This window comes from Lepisosteus oculatus, chromosome 6, assembly GCF_040954835.1.
Source record: "Lepisosteus oculatus isolate fLepOcu1 chromosome 6, fLepOcu1.hap2, whole genome shotgun sequence".
Lineage (NCBI taxonomy): Eukaryota > Metazoa > Chordata > Actinopteri > Semionotiformes > Lepisosteidae > Lepisosteus > Lepisosteus oculatus.
The window spans coordinates 24,326,631-24,344,544 of NC_090701.1; the positions used below are offsets into that span (position 1 = coordinate 24,326,631).

The 17,914-nt window shown below is 38.5% G+C and overlaps 1 protein-coding gene across 1 annotated transcript in view; it reads right to left on the reverse strand.

The window, feature by feature from the left end:
* Positions 1 to 16,560, reverse strand: part of lancl2 (LanC lantibiotic synthetase component C-like 2 (bacterial)) — a 42,949-nt gene extending 26,389 nt beyond the window's left edge. Inside the window, exons 1-3 of the mRNA XM_006634297.3 lie at positions 16,179 to 16,560; positions 14,884 to 15,109; positions 2,875 to 2,992 (exon numbers count right to left, since the gene is read on the reverse strand). Coding sequence (XP_006634360.2) covers positions 2,875 to 2,992; positions 14,884 to 15,051 — 286 coding nt within the window. The 5' untranslated portion in view covers positions 15,052 to 15,109; positions 16,179 to 16,560. The remainder of the gene's footprint in view (positions 1 to 2,874; positions 2,993 to 14,883; positions 15,110 to 16,178) is intronic.
* Between the last annotated feature and the right edge of the window lie 1,354 nt (positions 16,561 to 17,914).

Sequence of the window (17,914 nt, forward strand, 5' to 3'; positions counted from 1 at the left end):
TAAGAGCATTTAAACATATTCATCAGATACATAGGACATTATTGAGGATTAGAACAGAAATAGTCAAAGTACAAAAAAGAGAAACTACTATGATTGAGGAAAAAATTCAATATACTAGCCAGACAATATATAGAACATACAATTATTTGATCCAATAACAAACCCAGTAAATAGAATAAAATGAATATTACAAAAGATTATATTCACAGACTGATATTCAAAATATACATGACATGGGCTCTTTATTAAACTCATTAAACCTACCTGCCCTAACCATGAAGCAAAACAATATTGACAATAAGCAAGAAGGACATTTCTTAGGACTATTTCAAACCTTAAACTCAGCAAAGCTACAGGAATGAATGGCTTTCCTAGTGAATTTTATAAGACATAAAGTGAACAGATAGTTCCATTATTTACATCCACCTGTATATTGAACTATTATGATATATGACTAAAGAGCTGGGCAACAATAGGGATTATGACATTGTACACGATGATGAAGAAAGGTCATCTGAGAAATTCTGAAGAATTATCACATCAGTACAAATTGGAAAAATAAGACTTCTTGAGATCTGGCATTATACAAATATTCTTAAAGTAATGACTCATAGAATGAAATTGTATTTTTATTGCTCCTTAACAGTACAGTAATCGAAATTCCAAAGCAGTACAATAATGTTGAGGATATGAAAAGAAAATCAACAGAATATATTAAAATAGAAAAAATTTAGTCCAGCTTTACAAGCTTTCAAACATGGAGAATCTTTACTGGAAGAACTTATCCCATTTTTTATTTGTCCCAACATACTATACAAGTCAAATGAAAAAAAAACACTTCACAATGCTGGGATTGTATAGAGAGCAGGTAACAATTTATTCACATGTATTCTCTCCCTGCCCAGATGTAGCAAGCTTGCCAATTCATGAACTTAGCCCTAAATAAGATATAGCAAATCTAAACATAACATTTGAATGTTCTTTCTTCTAACTGCTAATAAGAAAGCAATCACAAGAAAATGACTTATTAAAGAGCCTCCAAACATATGAACAGTGAATTGACATTGTGAATGAGATTTATACTTTGGAAATACTATAGCACTACAGTCAGAAATTTTTAGTAAATACTGGCTAACCTGAACTAACTTTTTTTCCTTTTGAATCCTAATTTTACATTTGAATGGAAATGACATAATATTCCTGTGCAAACTATTTGTTTTTTTGATAAGCAGATTTCTACCAAGTGATGTTACACCAGTATTTACCTCACTCATCTATACCTCCACAATGGAAGTACTGTAGGTCTATGGAATTGCAATGTCAACTAAACACAAGATATACAAATTTGTGAATCAGTTTTGAACGTAAACTATTTCATCAACAAAAAATATAGAAAATAAAGGAAAGGAGAAGCTGTTTTGGGAACAAATTAGATTTCGACAGTGAAACACAGGCTCATTGGATGGATTGGAATAGAGGAATGAAAAGCATGGCTGGATATGAGGAATGAACCATCACACTGCACCTAATAAACAGGCAGGTGGGCTAGGATCCTGACACCTGCTGCATCAGTTCCAATAAGAACCACTTCATTTTTCAAGAGCAAAAGATGTTAGCTAATCAACCTTTTCATTATTTTTAGCCTGAGGAAAGAACTGCAAATATACAGCATGTGATGCTTCAAAATGCATTTCCATTCTCAGCTATCAAGACAAATGGTGCATTTAGGGCAAAGAGATTCAAGGACAAGAACAGTAGAGTAAGCTTTTTTCCTCCATTTTCAGCATAAGAAGTGGAGGGCATTGCTGCAGCTTTATTTACCCCCTGATAGCCAGAACCACATTAATTTTTATAACATAGGACAAAGACAAAAATGTATGACAAGTAGCACTTCTAATTCACAAAACAGGGTTTTCCAAAACCCAAAAATTATTCAGTATTTTTTATCCATTCATTTTCTAAACACTATATCAAGTACAGTGTCACAGGGGAAACAGAGCCTATCCTAGAACCAACAGGTGTAAGGCAGGATACACCTTTGATGGGACACCAATGCAGAGCACATATATATATATAACGATATGCACACGCTCAGGAAACCCTTGCAAGGAGGAAACCCTTGCAAACAAGTGGAGAACATACAAACTCCACACAGACAGCAACTCACAAATTGAACCAAGCACTGCAAAGCAATGCTAACCACTGTGCCATCATGCTGCCTTCAGTATTTTCAATAATATGGAAAATTGAAATGATTTTGTTAAGATCATTTGAGGTCTTCAACCCCGGACAAAATTAAGTTCATAACTACATTTCAATTGCTTTCAGCTCAGAAACAGTCAGGGATTCAATTAAGCTTAATTAAACGCTTTTAATCATTTACTGATTAGCAGAGCAAGTCCGGTTTGAGTTTAAGAAAAGGTCATTTAATGCCCAGTTTGAACAAATCCCAGTAATCAGACCAAACCCTACTGGGTTGTAACAGTGAAGGAGACAGATATGGAATCCATGCTAGAGTGCAGATGACACTGGCAACACAGTGCACACACAGTATGTACAGTACCTTGGACTATGACTGGCTAGTAAGAAGCTTGACCCATGATAACTGCTGCTGCATATCAATATGCCATACATCCAAAGATGCAGGGGCAACAAAAGTATACAGACCAAGAAAATCTACAACTTTCTTTCTATTATTAAAACAAGGCAATGTTTTCATAATCATAGAACTTATGTACTGGAGGGTGTGTGCTGTGCTGACCACTTTCTGAGCACCAGATACAAATCAGGCTGTGGTTTCCAGCCTACCTACTTCAAGCTTGAGATTTTTCCAGCTCAACACACATCCTGCAGTCCTTTCATGTACCTGCTCACCTGTCCAGCCAGTATAGGTGGAGAAGTCATGCGGGTCAGCTGTCTTTAGGCCCTCCTCCATCTGCTGCAGGAGGTCTGTAATCTTGCTCTGGACTTTCTTCTGAAAGCTGGCACTGACCTGTGCAGAGAAAGCTTTGTCAACAGCTATAAGATAAGTCCTGTGAAGTATACCAATGTACAGGTTCAGGCAAAACAACAGTTATTGAAATAAATGTAGAGATTATCTTCAGGAAAATCAAGCTGCTATAGCAAAGGGTGAAATTCAACCTGTATACTTTGATTTGTGCAATGGGAATGCACAAATCATTTACTGCTGCCTGGGTAATCACAGTCAACTCACGACAGCCTAAACTCCAACTCACGACACAGCATAAACTCCAATCAGCAATGTCTGCACTCCAGATGAGCATCTGTACCAGCTGAACATGGGAACCCCTTCACAGGCATTATTCCTTCATTAATATCTTCATGGATACCAACAAATGAATTATCTAATTTCACAGCCTTTAAAAAAAAGACCAAGTGACAAAACCAGTAATACGTTTTCCCGAGACAAAAAGTTCCCTTTATTAATCATCAACATCTTAATTTTTCTACTTTGCCGTTAAGCCATTGTTCTTTTTCTCCTGTTTTTTTTTTTACAAATAGAAGGATGGATTTGTCTTCTTTACACAGCAAGCAGCTTTTAAAATAAATGGGTTCAATGCTGACTGGCAGCTGTAACATGAAAAGGCCAATTAAGGAGACAGGGGATGATCCTGTTTACTTTTACAAGAAAGGGAGACAGCAGCTCTCCAGATCAATCAGATTGTCCTTTGTCTGCTCCATAAAAAACCCAATTGTCTTGTGAGGCTGCACACGTCACATGCAGAGCAAATGAGATGCATGGTGTGGCGAAGGCTGAGCCATGTTGTTAAGTTTGAAGGGCACAATGAAAAGAACTGCAGTAAACAGCAACAAAGCCTTTCGGCACATCAACCAGGTGACGCACACGGATGAAATGTGCTTTATAAATCTTCTGTTTTAAAATAAAGGCACCCATTCTATACGAAAGCAAATCATTTTTATTCAAAAAAACATTGTGTCTTTTTTTCTTCAGCTTGATTCTCACTGGAGCACTTCAGAGACAGCACTCATAGTAAATGATGAATGAGACATCTCTAACACTCCCTGCCCACAAGAGAAAAGGCAAATAAGTTTGGGTGCAGAAAAAGATTAGAATTGATTGCTTCTCAAATACCAGCAGAGAGAGTCATCGGGATATAAACATAATGTCTCCTATATACAGTATGTGCTCTGAACTGCTGGAAAATAGCGTACAGTACGTCTCTTTTACAGAAGGATGAGATACAAATATGGAGCACACCACAATGTAACAGATGACAGATGCCATTATACTAACCAGCCCTTCCATTATGACTTTTAGACATATGCAAGCAGCCGGTGGCTAGTTTGGTCCCAAAGGAATGCAGTCCAGCAGGGTTTGTGAAATACCATCTCCTGAACACTGCTTAATCTCAGAGATAAAATAACTGGTGCTATTAGAATTTTTTTCCCAGTTGCACTCTGGGACTTAAAGGAATGTGACAGGTCCAAAGAACTTAATCTTTTCATTACTGAACATAGATGGCTGAGAAGTGATCATAATCTGCAAAGGTACTGATAAAGTCAAGGCACAGACCTCTTCAGAATAAACAATGAAACACAAACCTAAGGACAAATATGGAAACTATGTGGAAGTGCATTTAAAACTGAAAACAGGAGGAACTTCCTTACGCTAAGTGTTGTGGTAGTATGGAACAAGTTAATCACCCAATTTGTTAAAGCAAATACCTCTAACTTTTTTCAACTGAACCTTTGATCAATTAACTATTCATGGCTATTAACTTTGATCAATTAACTATTCAGTATATTACAAAAATATATTACAACTGGCAACCCACTGAAGCTAAGCAGGTGTGAGCAAAGGGAAAGCTAATGTTGTGGGTCATAATGCTCCAGTATACTGACCAGGACACCATACTGTAAAAAGCTGTCATCCCTTAGATGAGACAAAACCAAGATCCTGACTCTCTGTGGTCATTAAAAATCCCAGGGCGTTTCTCAAAAAAGAACTGTTATCCACAGTGTCCTGGCCAAACTAATTAATTTATTAATAATGGCCTCCTAATAATTCCCAAATATGAATTGGCTTCATTACTCTGTACTTCTCCCCACTGATAGCTGATGTGTGCTGAGTGTTCTGGAGTCCAATCATGCAAGTGGGGGCTACATGCAGTTCGTAGTGGAGGGGAGTCCACATTTCCTGTAAAGAGCTTTGAGTGGAGTGCTCAGAAAAGAGCTTTATATGTGTAAGGAATTGTTGTTGTTGTTGTTGTTGTTGTTATTATTATGATGTTGAACACATTTACCAAACACCACCTGAATGATAATTGGAACCATTTCTAATTGTCAGATGAAACATAATTTGAGCATTTTAGACACTTTCAACAATTTTATAAATTGAAGGTCATGTTCAGATAACACTTATGCCCAAAAGAAAATATGTTGGGAATATTGTGTTAGTAGACCTTGTTAAGAGGGGGGAATCAATGTTACTGGAACTACAGTATAAATGTCCTGTAGACTCATATAAAGTATTGAAGCCAAGGATAACTGAAATCTATATTATTTAGCATTTACATACTGTATGTAAGTATGGTAGTAGCACCAAATGATACCAGTCGTTTTTCTATATAATGCCCTGACAAAACCAAATATACAGTAAAACGGTACCAGAAAAACACACAGCCTGTCTTATGAAACAAGGATATTCTAAATGTAATTAGAACCAGCAATGTTGGCCTAGGCAATCATTATCAGTATTTTCACGACTCTCTACATTCAGCATGATGATTTTATGGCGCATATGAGATACCATACTAACTATTTTGCTTCCTTTCAAACAGAATATTAACTTTCGTACAATACAAAAGGTTTAGGTATAGGTTTTTACAATCCCTACATATTTGACCATGAACACACAAACTGCTTGAGTGCTACCATAAATTGTTTACGATAGATTGCTGTTGAAATATAATCAAACTTCCTTAATCATCAAACAGTACCTGAATGTTTCTTTCTAGAGAATATAATCAAATAGATTAAATTAGGCAAAGGAAACATTATGAGGAAAAACAAATTTGAGCTTAATTCAATACGAGAAATGACCTGGTTGATAATTCATAGGAAAAACAATGAACAATAAAGACCTCCATTCATACAAGGCACAACTGAATTGTCCAAGAGTTCCTTCCTTTTTGTAAAAGACAAAACAAATGATGGAGAAACTTTTATAGGTGAGCTGTTATTAAACCCTATCAAACAGGCCCTTCAGTGTTTGAAAGGGAATGGGAAAGAATGGGTCTAGGCAAATGAAAATTCTATAAATCAAAGTTCAGTTTCTCAGACAAAAACAAGAAAAATAACCACTGTATCATAAATATAAGTAAAGTTCAGTTACCATATAGCTCTGACAAGACAATACCTTTAAAGTTATCATTTTCTGAGACCTGCAGACAGTACAACTATAGGCTTACTAAAGCCCCCATTTGTTGTCTAACGTATACTGCAGTAAATAATCCTGTCCTTTTACAAGTGATCTTCCACATAGTCAAGCAGACTATGGCTTCTGTCAAAGACAGGTCAGAAGACCTTTCATTCCAACCAAATACACATAGCAGTGAACACCACAGAAAGAACAGCAACTTCAACCCTGGGATTTATATTGAATCATGCTGCAGCAGTCACATTTCCAGAGTAAGAAATCACTGAAGGCCTAAAGATTCTGTGTGACATCTGGATGCCCCAGCCACTTTAAGCTCTTTTCCCCTAGGCAAAAGCAATGATTTGTATTGAATCACAGGGCATTAATCAAACAGTCTCTTCCACAGCAAACAGTACCGCAATGTAAGCATTTTTATAATCATTCTATCTCCCCTGAAACATCACCACCTGCAAAATGAAGTATTTGGGAGCCATAAAAAATACAAAATGACTATTTAAAGACATAAGCAATTTGAAATTACTTGGAAAGGACACAAGCATTTTTCTCTCAGACTGCATCTGATGCCAGAGAAGAACGAGATTGGATAAATATAGACATGCCCTTCTGTTGTATGAAAATTACACAGAGGGAAGAAACGCTACACAGGGCAGAGGATGCAGTTTTTCTTTTATATCTGATACACTGATGTACTAGTTCCAAAGCTTTTTAGCTTCAGGATAACACCGTTAGAATCAAATGTAACTACCGTCAGTGGTCTGAGACCATACAAGATAGACAGCTGAGCTGTTCTGTCTCTCTACATCAGTTGACTATCAGTGCATTAGAGAAAAAGAACAAACATTTGCAAAAATGCTCCCAGATGTATCTGATGTCAGTTTGCACTTTGTAGGTACAGAAATATGCATAGACCAAAATGCGATCTCACTAGGACACCAAGCTCGAGAGACCTTCATCATACAGTCTGTAGCACTCTCCCAGACTGGAAAACATTTGTTCTACGCATCAGACAAATGCACTTCTAAATTTCAAAGAGAATGGAGTGTGCACCAAATGAAACAATACTGTATGAGATAATAAGAAAAAAACTTCTGTTATGTTTAAGTCAGATTTCATTCTTTTGCTGAATAACAAATCTGTCCAAATGTTTGTACTTTTATAAAAATGTAGGACAAATGCAGTGGGGCTCAAGTATTACAAAAAGATACAATTTCAAGAAATATACTACTTTGATCCCAAACTCACACATTCTCCCAGGCTTTATACAATGATGACAGGTGCCCTATTAAGACCTCCTGGATCATGGCTCTCCAGGACCAGAGAAGATCATCATTGCAGTAAATATTCTGTGCTGTAGTTGGCTAAAAAATACATTGTTTTCTCTGGTATGTATGTTTCCAACATATTAAAATTATGGCCTAGTAATTGCAAATAATTAAAGCAGGTGTGAGTCTTGTCAGTACCTGGATGGGAGACCTCCTGGGAAAAACTAAGGTTGCTGCTTGAAGAGGGGGCTGCTAGTGGGGCCAGCAGGGGGCGCTCACCCTGCAGTCCATGTGGGTCCTAATGCCCCAGTATAGTGGTGTGAACATTATATTGCAAACAGGCACCTTCCTTCAGATGAGACGTAAAACCGAGGTCCTGACTCTCTGTGGTCATTAAAAATCCCAGAGTGTTTTCTCGGAAAGAGTAGGGGTATAACCCCGGTGTCCGGGCCAAATTTCCCATTGGCCCTTACCAATCATGGCCTCCTAATAATCCCCATCTAAGAATTGGTTTCATTACTCTGCTCTCCTCCCCACTGTTAGCTGATGTGTGGTACACGTACTGGCGCACTATGGCTGCTGTCGCATCATCCAGGTGGATACTGCACATTGGTGAAGGTGGAGGGGAGTCCCCATTACCTGTAAAGCGCTTTGAGTGGAGTGTCCAGAAAAGCACTATATAAGTGTGAGCAATTATTATTATTATCTTGCAGGATTGGTATAAAACACACATTTTTTTCTCTGACGTGGCTCTCCTCTGCATGGTTGTCCTTAAAGAGGAAAGAAGAGCAACTGACAGCAGAATAAACAAGGAAAATGAAGTATTTCCTACTACAATCTGGGGTTGGCAGACTGCACATCCTTTATCAAGAATGCACAGTGAGGGAATAAGATAATGATAGTCTCTGCCATTCCATCATCTCACCAGACTTACAGAAGGCAGGTCGCTTCAGGAATCTTGACGATATTTGAAAGATGACTGGAATCTAAAATCCCACTGCAGGCAACAAAGGATTGATTACTCAAGAAATGAAAAGTGCACTTTATTAAAATACGGAAACAAAAGTAAGCTATTGAAGAGTAAAGCACAGAACATAGTCAACCCTGTGTATCCCCCAACTCCACTTTGACTGCTTCCTACAAGCCCTAACAGCCAACTGACTCCCTGGAACACCAGTTTACAACTGGTAAAGAATGATTCTTGAAAAACACAATATGCTTTTATTTTTTAAAACTAATACAAGATGCACGCAACTACAAGTTTACACAATAATAAAGGATCCATTTTACTATAACAAAACTTTCTAAGGACAGATGCATATACATCCTCTGCGTGAGTCCTTGGGAGAGGTCACAGTGCACGCATTAAGCCTGGCCTATGCTGACAGGGCTTGCACTGCACTAATCCTGGCAGATCCTGCTGGGTGTGTCTCCTATTAGGGGCCTTGGCATTTGCTCCAAGTCTCAGGCTTGAGCCTGACAGAAGGACAGAAGAATTGCTGCATCGCTAGCTAGGCAGTTTTCCAGGTCAGAACTGGTACTCCAGAATGTGTCAATGAAGTTCACTATTTAAGTTCAGTAAGCGGATTCACTTTCCAGCTTGGTGGAGACCTGTCAAATAAATCATGAGGTATCTAGGTGCTACTTTTTCACAAGCATAGAAAATTACAATACCTGAACTTATTCAGCAATACATGTGAAGATATAAGAACCTAAAGAGTCAGGTTCAACTCCAAGATGCAGAAGTGGACGGCCTCCTCTGAATTAGGAATATGGGTAAGCCTGTTTAACCTTCTTAGAAACTACTTAGAAGCTACATAACATATTATAATATGGTTATAAAGATATACAGTATATACAGTATATATCATTCTTTCAAAAGCCATAACATATTTGTACGTTTGCAGTCTAGCCCAAACCCTAAGCATAATTTATTAATGAATGACACAACATTTGAATAAAGATTTTAGTATTAGTAATGATCATTCTTAAATTCATTTTTGAAAAACTGTTAAAATATTAAACTTATTTTCATGTCTGTTCTGTGCATTTCATATCACTGTCATGGACATTTGTGTATGTTATGCCTTTTGAAACAATTAGCACAAATGATTTCTAAAAAGTATTTACATCTTATGTAACATCTAAGAAGGTACTGTATTATACAGGATAGAAAAAGATTATGTGCACTCCAGAACTTGTTAATTATCTGAAGATCCAGTCTGTACACAATGAATAAAATAAATCACTTAAATTAATGATAAAGGGTTTAACATCAGCTCCATTCACTCCACCGGGCAGTGCGGTGGCTCTGTCGCTAAGGATCTGCGCCTGTGGCTGGAAGGTTGCCGGTTCAAATCCCGCAGCCAGCAGAGGAATCCTACTCGATTGGGCCCCTGAGCAAGGCCCTTAACCCCAGCTGCTCAAGAGGCACAGTATAAATAATTGACCCTGCGCTCTGACCCCAAGCTTCTCTCTCCCCGTCTGTGTGCCTGTGTGTCTCATGGAGAGCAAGCTGGCCTATGCGAAAAGACAAATTCTTAATGCATGAAATTGTAAATGGCCAATAAAGTGACCTTATTTTATTCAGATTTGACATTCCAGAATGAAAGTAAAATACAAATATACCTAAAGAGGCAGACTGAGTAGTCCAAGATCTGGTGTACTAGATCTGGAGTTATTGTGTATACAATCTGTTAATTTAGCCTTTAACTCTAAGGCTGTGTAATACCATTAGACAGCTTCTGTCCTCAGCAAAGGTCTCTGCATGTTTATTAATGGGCTATAAGAAGTACAAATCACTTGTAAAGAGTGCCCTGAATATCCAACAGTGCACTGCTCTGTTTCAGCCAACAGCATAATAGTGCAAAACAAGTTCCCAAACGTCACAAATACATATTTCATACATTTTCCTATGCTACCCTGTGTTTCATATGTAGGGGAGAAGATAGTGGCACAGGTCATGAGATTCCAAGAACACATTTTATCCTACAGTGCTGCCACAGAGGAAAAGCCTATAGTTTTCCATTTCCTTACATAAAACAGTCATAGTAAAAATGGTCATTCCTGAATTTTCAGAAATCAGAAATTGGAAACATTCATTGTATTATATTTAATAAAATTGTCAGAAAGCAGAAATTCCACAGATAAGTACCTACAAAATAGCACAATAACTACATCAGAGATATACTGAGAAGCTGGCCCTGGGCCTACAGAACACCTGAAGTACCTAAACAACCCAAGCATTAATGTGCACACTTATTTTCTTAACAAGGTTTTGACAGTATATTTTTCAGGATATTTGCTCTGTGCAACACTTAAAATTCGAGGAACACAGAGAGGAAAAGTAAGATGTAATTTAATTGATGGTCTCTTATGCAGGTGGCCACAGGCAGTCAAAGAAAGGCATGGAGTAATGCATGACGTCCAGCAAATCATGCTAATATTATAAAACAGTTATGAAAACAATTACAGATGTATGCAAACGTTTGGGCACCCCTGGCCAAATTACATGTTTTGTTGATTTTTTAAGTGAAAAGAAGTAAACACAACCTCTGCAGCAAACAAACATAAACTTGACATATTTCTGCAAATTTTAAAGCACAATTTATTTGCTGAATTTATCAGACTGAAAAAAATAAAACAGTAAATGTGGCATATGCAAATGTTTGGGCACCCTATCAGTCAGTACTTAGTAACACCCCCTTTGGCAGAAATCACAGCCTCCAAACGGTTCTTGTAGGCAGCTGACAGTCTTTCTATTCTTCCTTTAGGAATTTTTTCCCGCTCTTCCTTGCAGAACGCTTCTAGTTAGGTCGTCTTGCATGCACTGCAAGATCTATCCACAGATTTCCAATAATATTCAAGTTTAGGGACTGTGAGGCCATTCCAAAACCTTAATCTTTCATTTCTTGAAGTACATTAGTTCATGGTTGATTTTGAGGTATGTTTTGGATCATTGTCTTGTTGTAATATCTAACCTCTTTTCACCTTCCTTTTCTTCACTGATGGTGGGACATGAGCTTCCAGGATTTGCTGATACTTAGTAGAATCCATTCTTCCCTCTACCCGCAAAATATTTCCTGTGCCACTGGCTGCCACACAACCCCAAAGCATAGTAGATCCATGCTTAACAGTTGGCAAGGTGCTTTTTTCTTCAAATCCTTCTCCTTTTTTTCTCCAGGCGTACCTTTATGATTGTAGCCAAAGAGCTCAACTTTTACCTCATCAGACCACCAGCACTTGGTTCCAAAATGCCTCTGGCTTATCTAAGTGTTGTGTTGCATACTTCAGACGTTGACTTTTGTGATGAGATCGCAGGTAAGATTTCCTTCTGATGACTCTTCCATGTAGAGCATGTTTGTGCAAGCACGAAACACACCACAGTGAACCAGTGCACCACCACTGCTGTGCCAGCTAAACCTTCCTACAGGTCCTTTGCAGTGATATTGGGGTTTTGCTTTGCATTCGTGACCAGTCTATGAGCAGTTCTATCGGAGATTTTTCTTGGTTTTCCAGATCTTGTCTTGACTTCAACAGTTCCCCTTAACTTCCATTTCCTAATGACATTTATGACAGCGGAAATTACAAGCAGGAAGCATTTAGATATCTTTTTATAGCCTTCTCCTGCTTTGTAAGAGTCAATTATCTTCATTTTCTGCTTAGAGGAGTCTACGGTTGCTGAGTGTAAGCACAACACCCTGAGAGGTTCAAAGAGTCAGAAAATTTATGAAGCTCTGGAATTGTCATCACCTGACTTAGATTAAGGCCTAATGAGTCAATTAAGTTCTGAGACCTTACAAAAACATAACACTAGTGGATCCACTTTTGCAAATGCCACATTTTATTTTTTTTCAATCCGTTAAATTTAGCAAATAAATAGTAACTGTACAACATGTAATTTGACCAGGGGTGCCCAAATTCTTGCATAAAACTGTATATCTACAGATTGACCAGCCTGCGGGATATTAAACCAGGACAGATCACATACTTCTGGGAATTGTGATCTTTTTAGGTCGATGTGTACACAGAAATGCGCTCCAGATTTAATAAAAAGGGTGTCACATTACACCTAGGTTTTACAGTACAGACGCCCCTAACAGAATACCAAGATAGTGCATTAGTTCAGACAGATTGAAGCATACAATTTAAAACAACCCATCACCACAATGTCCTGAAGCTCCTGATTTTCCTTTGGTAACACTCATCAAAATAACATCCACAGCTGATAACTTCTGAGGGCCAATAAAAGACTCAATATTGGAATTTCTACCCAAACTGCAAAGCTCCTATGCTTTACAGTGCCAAAAGAATGCAGCATCTTTTAATTTCTTAATGTCTTAAGCCCAAATACTTCTATTACTTCACTCCTTCCTGGGGATCATCCCAAGAATGTCCCAGGAATCCAGGACTGAGGTTTTCACAAACACAACACTGACTGTAATTGTAAATGTGGAAGAGGGATTGGTTTAAGAATTAATGTCAGCCTATGACATTTAAAGCATATGTCACAGAGTGGAAAAGATGAGTGTTGGGCACCAGGAGCTGAGGATTGTGTGGATGTGAAGCGCCTTGAAGGGCCAGTAACATCTTAGGGATGACTGTGTCTCCTGCCCTGATTGATGGCACTTTTAACTCACTGAAAGCACCAAGCAATTGCCACACCATCCATGGGTAATATGTGGGGCTGCAAACAGGTTTGACTGGACCTGTGGTTGAAAGGGGGTCCTGAGAACAGGAAGAGTTAGAGCAGAGTACCATGTTCGGACAGACACTTCCTGAAGGAGCACTTAAAACTTGTGTGTAGAAGGCATAAAAAGCCCCAGTCAGGACAGAAAGGAGACCTCTGGAAAAAGGACGTTTTGTGGGACTGATCGCGACAGGTGGACCCAGGAAAGAGCTATGGCACCAGGGACCAGGAGTAGCAGAGGAAGACCACAATATTGCTTTCTCCCCCTCCACCCAAAACTGGACTCTAGGGACAGAGGAGGATGCTTGGACTGTCGCTGTCTCTTTCCTGTGGTGTGAAGAGGCTAAGCAGATCACTGACCAGAGCTGGGTTCGGAGAAGAATGCTGGTGGAATTTTCTTCTGGGATGTCTTTTCTGGTAACTGGGGTTTTGGATATGTCAATGAGTAAGTGATGACATCTGATTTGTGTATTGTAGTAGTGGTCATAGGAAGCCTGTGAAGAGAAGAATAACTCTCTGGTCTGTGCATGCACTGGAGATTCTGGGAGATGAAAAGAACCTGTGGCAAGGAAGTAAGGGCCCAGTACCCTTTATAAGGTGGAATAGTCACGTACAAGGCAGGAATAATTCTTATCTGTGACACAAATTGTGTGGATTACTTACAAATTCACTACTTTTGTAGCTAACCCTTATAGATGTTCTAGGATGTACTGCTATTGCACAGCAGTTTGAATAGTAGGCCTGTCAGGTGCTATATCTGGTCAGAAAGGGATTTCTGACTCTTAATCTTAATTACAAGTAATTAATGCTTTTCATACTACACTTAACTTGGCAGAGACCATTGCTTTAAGTTTACTGTGTTTCTAGTCAGCATAGTTAAGGAGACCTAGTATTAAACTACTTTATTTAGCTAGAACGGATGGGAATTGCTTAATTTACACATCATGTCTGTGACAGAATATGCTAACCGTAATGTTTTCTATTAAATAAAATACATAGTGGAAACAGAAAGGAGAGTGGCAAAGAAACTCAAGCTGACAGTTATGTAGACGATATCGAGGCGTTTTAATTTAACCTTATAACTCATAATACTAACAGCAAAGGCAGATTACTGTGCCAGACGTACGTCCGCGTTATATAGCAAAATGGGGATCATAAGTCTATGACAGTTACTGCATGACATACAACAGGGTGGATTATGGTTACATGTCTATTGTAAATTTAGACGTAGTTTATAGTAGTATTTTCAACCGTAAGTCATCTGCCGTGTGTTTAGTATTAAATGCTTTTCAGTGTGATGTACCGCACGTCGCATTAAAGTGTGTAAATAAAAGTCGTGCTTCCACAGACGTGGTGTTCTAAAAGTGCAACTCACTTGCAAAAGCAACTGAAAAACTTCGGTTTACTGTAAATACATTACTTATTGACACTATGCATGCCGCTTTAGGTTACAACTCTGTATCGACGGATGACATCAGGTGGTTTTTAAAACAAGATAAGTAACTGCTTACCTTCCCGCTAGCATCAAAGTGCTCACTGCACTCACTGTCCGCTCCCGCAGTGCCGGAGGCGAAGACTCCCTGATCCCAGTCCGGGTAAGGGTTTGCGAAAGCGCGTTCCTCCATCTCTGCCTCCGCACCTGCCACCAGCTTCAGTCTTTTCGACATACTGTCTCCCATTGCCACGGCAGCTCGCCACGGACAAAACAGTGGAGCACTTCGGGTTACAGCGCGCAGCCTGGGAGCGCAGAAAAGAAAACGCGTTTTCAAATTCTCAAAGTCGAGCTGGGTACATGCAGGACGGGCAGAGATTATGCTTTCCAATGCAACACAGACAAGAGATGGTCAATAACTGTACGGCAATACAGTGCTGGAAGGCGGGGGAGGGGACTAGTTGTCCAACATAAAAGCCAAGGAAAAGAGAATATTGAAATTGCCCTTTTTAGTAGCTGTTTTGACGGCCGCAACCAGCAAAATAAAACCAAAGGTCTGATTTCCGTCTTTGGATTTAAGCTCTAATAGTTTTCATAAATTGATTTTTTATGTTATAATGTGACAATTAGTATTGCACAGAACTGATCGATTTTACATTTTGTTTTGCCTGTAAAATCTAATCGTCTTAAACACGCTTTGTTTTAGAAACCCGTCAAGGACGTTCACAACTCAGATTCTCAGCATATGAAAACTTTAAAAAAAACATAAAAGTTGGCATATGATATTGCCCCCAGTTTGCTTTTTCAAAACAAGCGACGTTTAAGAAATCAATTAAAAATATTTTTTTTTAAAGAAAAACGGTACAGGGGTGTGTTCTTTAAAATCACATAGACGTGCAGGATGAAAAAGTAGACATCTTTTACATTTCATCTGCTATATATTTTTCATAGTTTAAGTGTTTAATTATTGAAAGGACTATCTAGATAAGGCCCTGTATATTTAAGCACAATTATTGCAATATTCTGACTGTGCAGGATTCAACAAAACCTGGAACATACTACAGAATACATTAAAAATGCTCAGGTATTTTAAATCATGTATGTTAAAAATGTACAAAAATATTACCATGAGCATTCGTTATATAGAGTGGGTCAGATGGGGAAACAAAAACGTATTTACAGTTTTAACAATACATTTTAAAAAATAGCAATATATCATATTCAGAGACCTGAAGTAGTCTACAAAACGTCTCGTGTTAACAACTGCAGTAAGACAATATCCCAAATGAAGAGACCACAACCTCCCATTATTAGCAACATAACTGAATATTAATTTTTTTAAAAAAGAGAAAAGAAACTGCAAGGCACGCTCACCAGTGCTGGCCAAATGGAGAACCATAGTAAAATCCTTTCTTGCCTTTCAAACGCAGCGATTAACAGACAAAACCTCCGTAGAGACCAGCATTTGCAGCTCACAGGTCTCCCTTCCCCGCAGAGCCCATTCATTTCATTATTCTCATTCCCATTCAAGCTCCACCAAAACAGAGCACAATCTAAGCGACTCGTCACTTCATAATTGAAGATTAAATCAGTTTAAATCCGAGCAAAATTAAACTGTCTGAGTGACACAGTAGAACAAAACATACATCTTTATTTCTTAACGTGAGCTTTCCCTCTGGCTACAGTAGCTTACAGAAGGGGAGCTGTTGTCACTAGAGCGACATTAAGCCCAGCTCCATCTTTCAGCGATCTTGCCAAAATTTAAGTCATGGCTACGAAGGAATGGTCTTGCTTGCGATATGCTGCTTTGTTGTACACATTTGGATATAAAAGGAAGATAATCTCCAAAATTGCTTGAAATACTTTATTTGACAAAAAGACCCGATTTGAGGTGTATTTTGTATTTAATTCAGAATATAACTGACGAACAAACTAAACAGGAACAAGTAATAGGTTTATTCCATGCTGAAAAAAAAAAGAACACAACGTTTCGGCCGTGGAGCCTTCTTCAGGTGTGAGGAGTATTCTGTAGTATGTGCCAGGTTTTATTACTCACACCTGGAGAAGGCTCCACGGTCGAAACGTTGCGTTCTTTCTTCTTTTTTTTCCAGCGTGGAATAAACCTATTTCTTGTTCCTTTGCAGCCTACGCATGCTGACACAGCTACCCACCTGAACTAACTAAACAACTACTAAGATGCGTTCTCTTCAAGAAATATCATTCAGTGTTTAACTTCCATTTTAGGATAGTATTTTAAACAGGCTATTATGATATTACGAAGCACAGATGAAGTACTGTCTCTACGAAATGTCGTTTCTCTAATGCAATCTGCAATCAAAGGCTCAGAGAGAAATTAATTGAATTATGCTTGAAATACTGATGGCATGATTCCATTTTAGACTTTGTTTTAATTTAGAAAAATGCCAACAATTATCTAAAATGATGCAGACTAATGAACTACTGTCACTGATGCTGCAGGGGAAGGGTGTCAACATGACTCCAAAGTGTGTTCTTCAACAAGCGATTTCAAAGGCCAGACTGGGCCATTCTTTGACAACCGACTGGCCTCTTAGAAAAGTATGACAGGGTGTATTTTCTATTTACAAAACTGAAGTACACTTCACAAATTTAATAGTCATATTGTTTCTAATATTTTACTCACCTCAATATAATGTGTTGATCAAGACATCATTGAAGGCTTAAAAAAAAAAGGAGCAAAGAAAGTAACATGGCAAGATGCTGGATACAGCTTTGCAGCCCAGGCAATCACACATTGTAAATAGCCTTATACCTTAAGTCTTGATTTTAGTGATAGCTGTCACATTTGGGGTGAGGCCTCAGACATAGTTCCACTCTTATGGCCAAGAACTAGACACAATCACAATGCTTGAACAGATGACAGAGGGCATCAGAACAGGATGTTACATATTGTGTGGGAAAGAAGTATGTAATTCCCTTCCTTTCCCCTTTCATATCATTATGGCTCCATTAACAGTTGTAGGAGTGTTAACCCTAGTGTCCTGGCCAAATTTCCCCCTGGCCTTTACCAGTTATGGCCTCCTAAAAATCCCCATCTATGAACTGACTTCATTACTCTGTTCTCCTCCCCA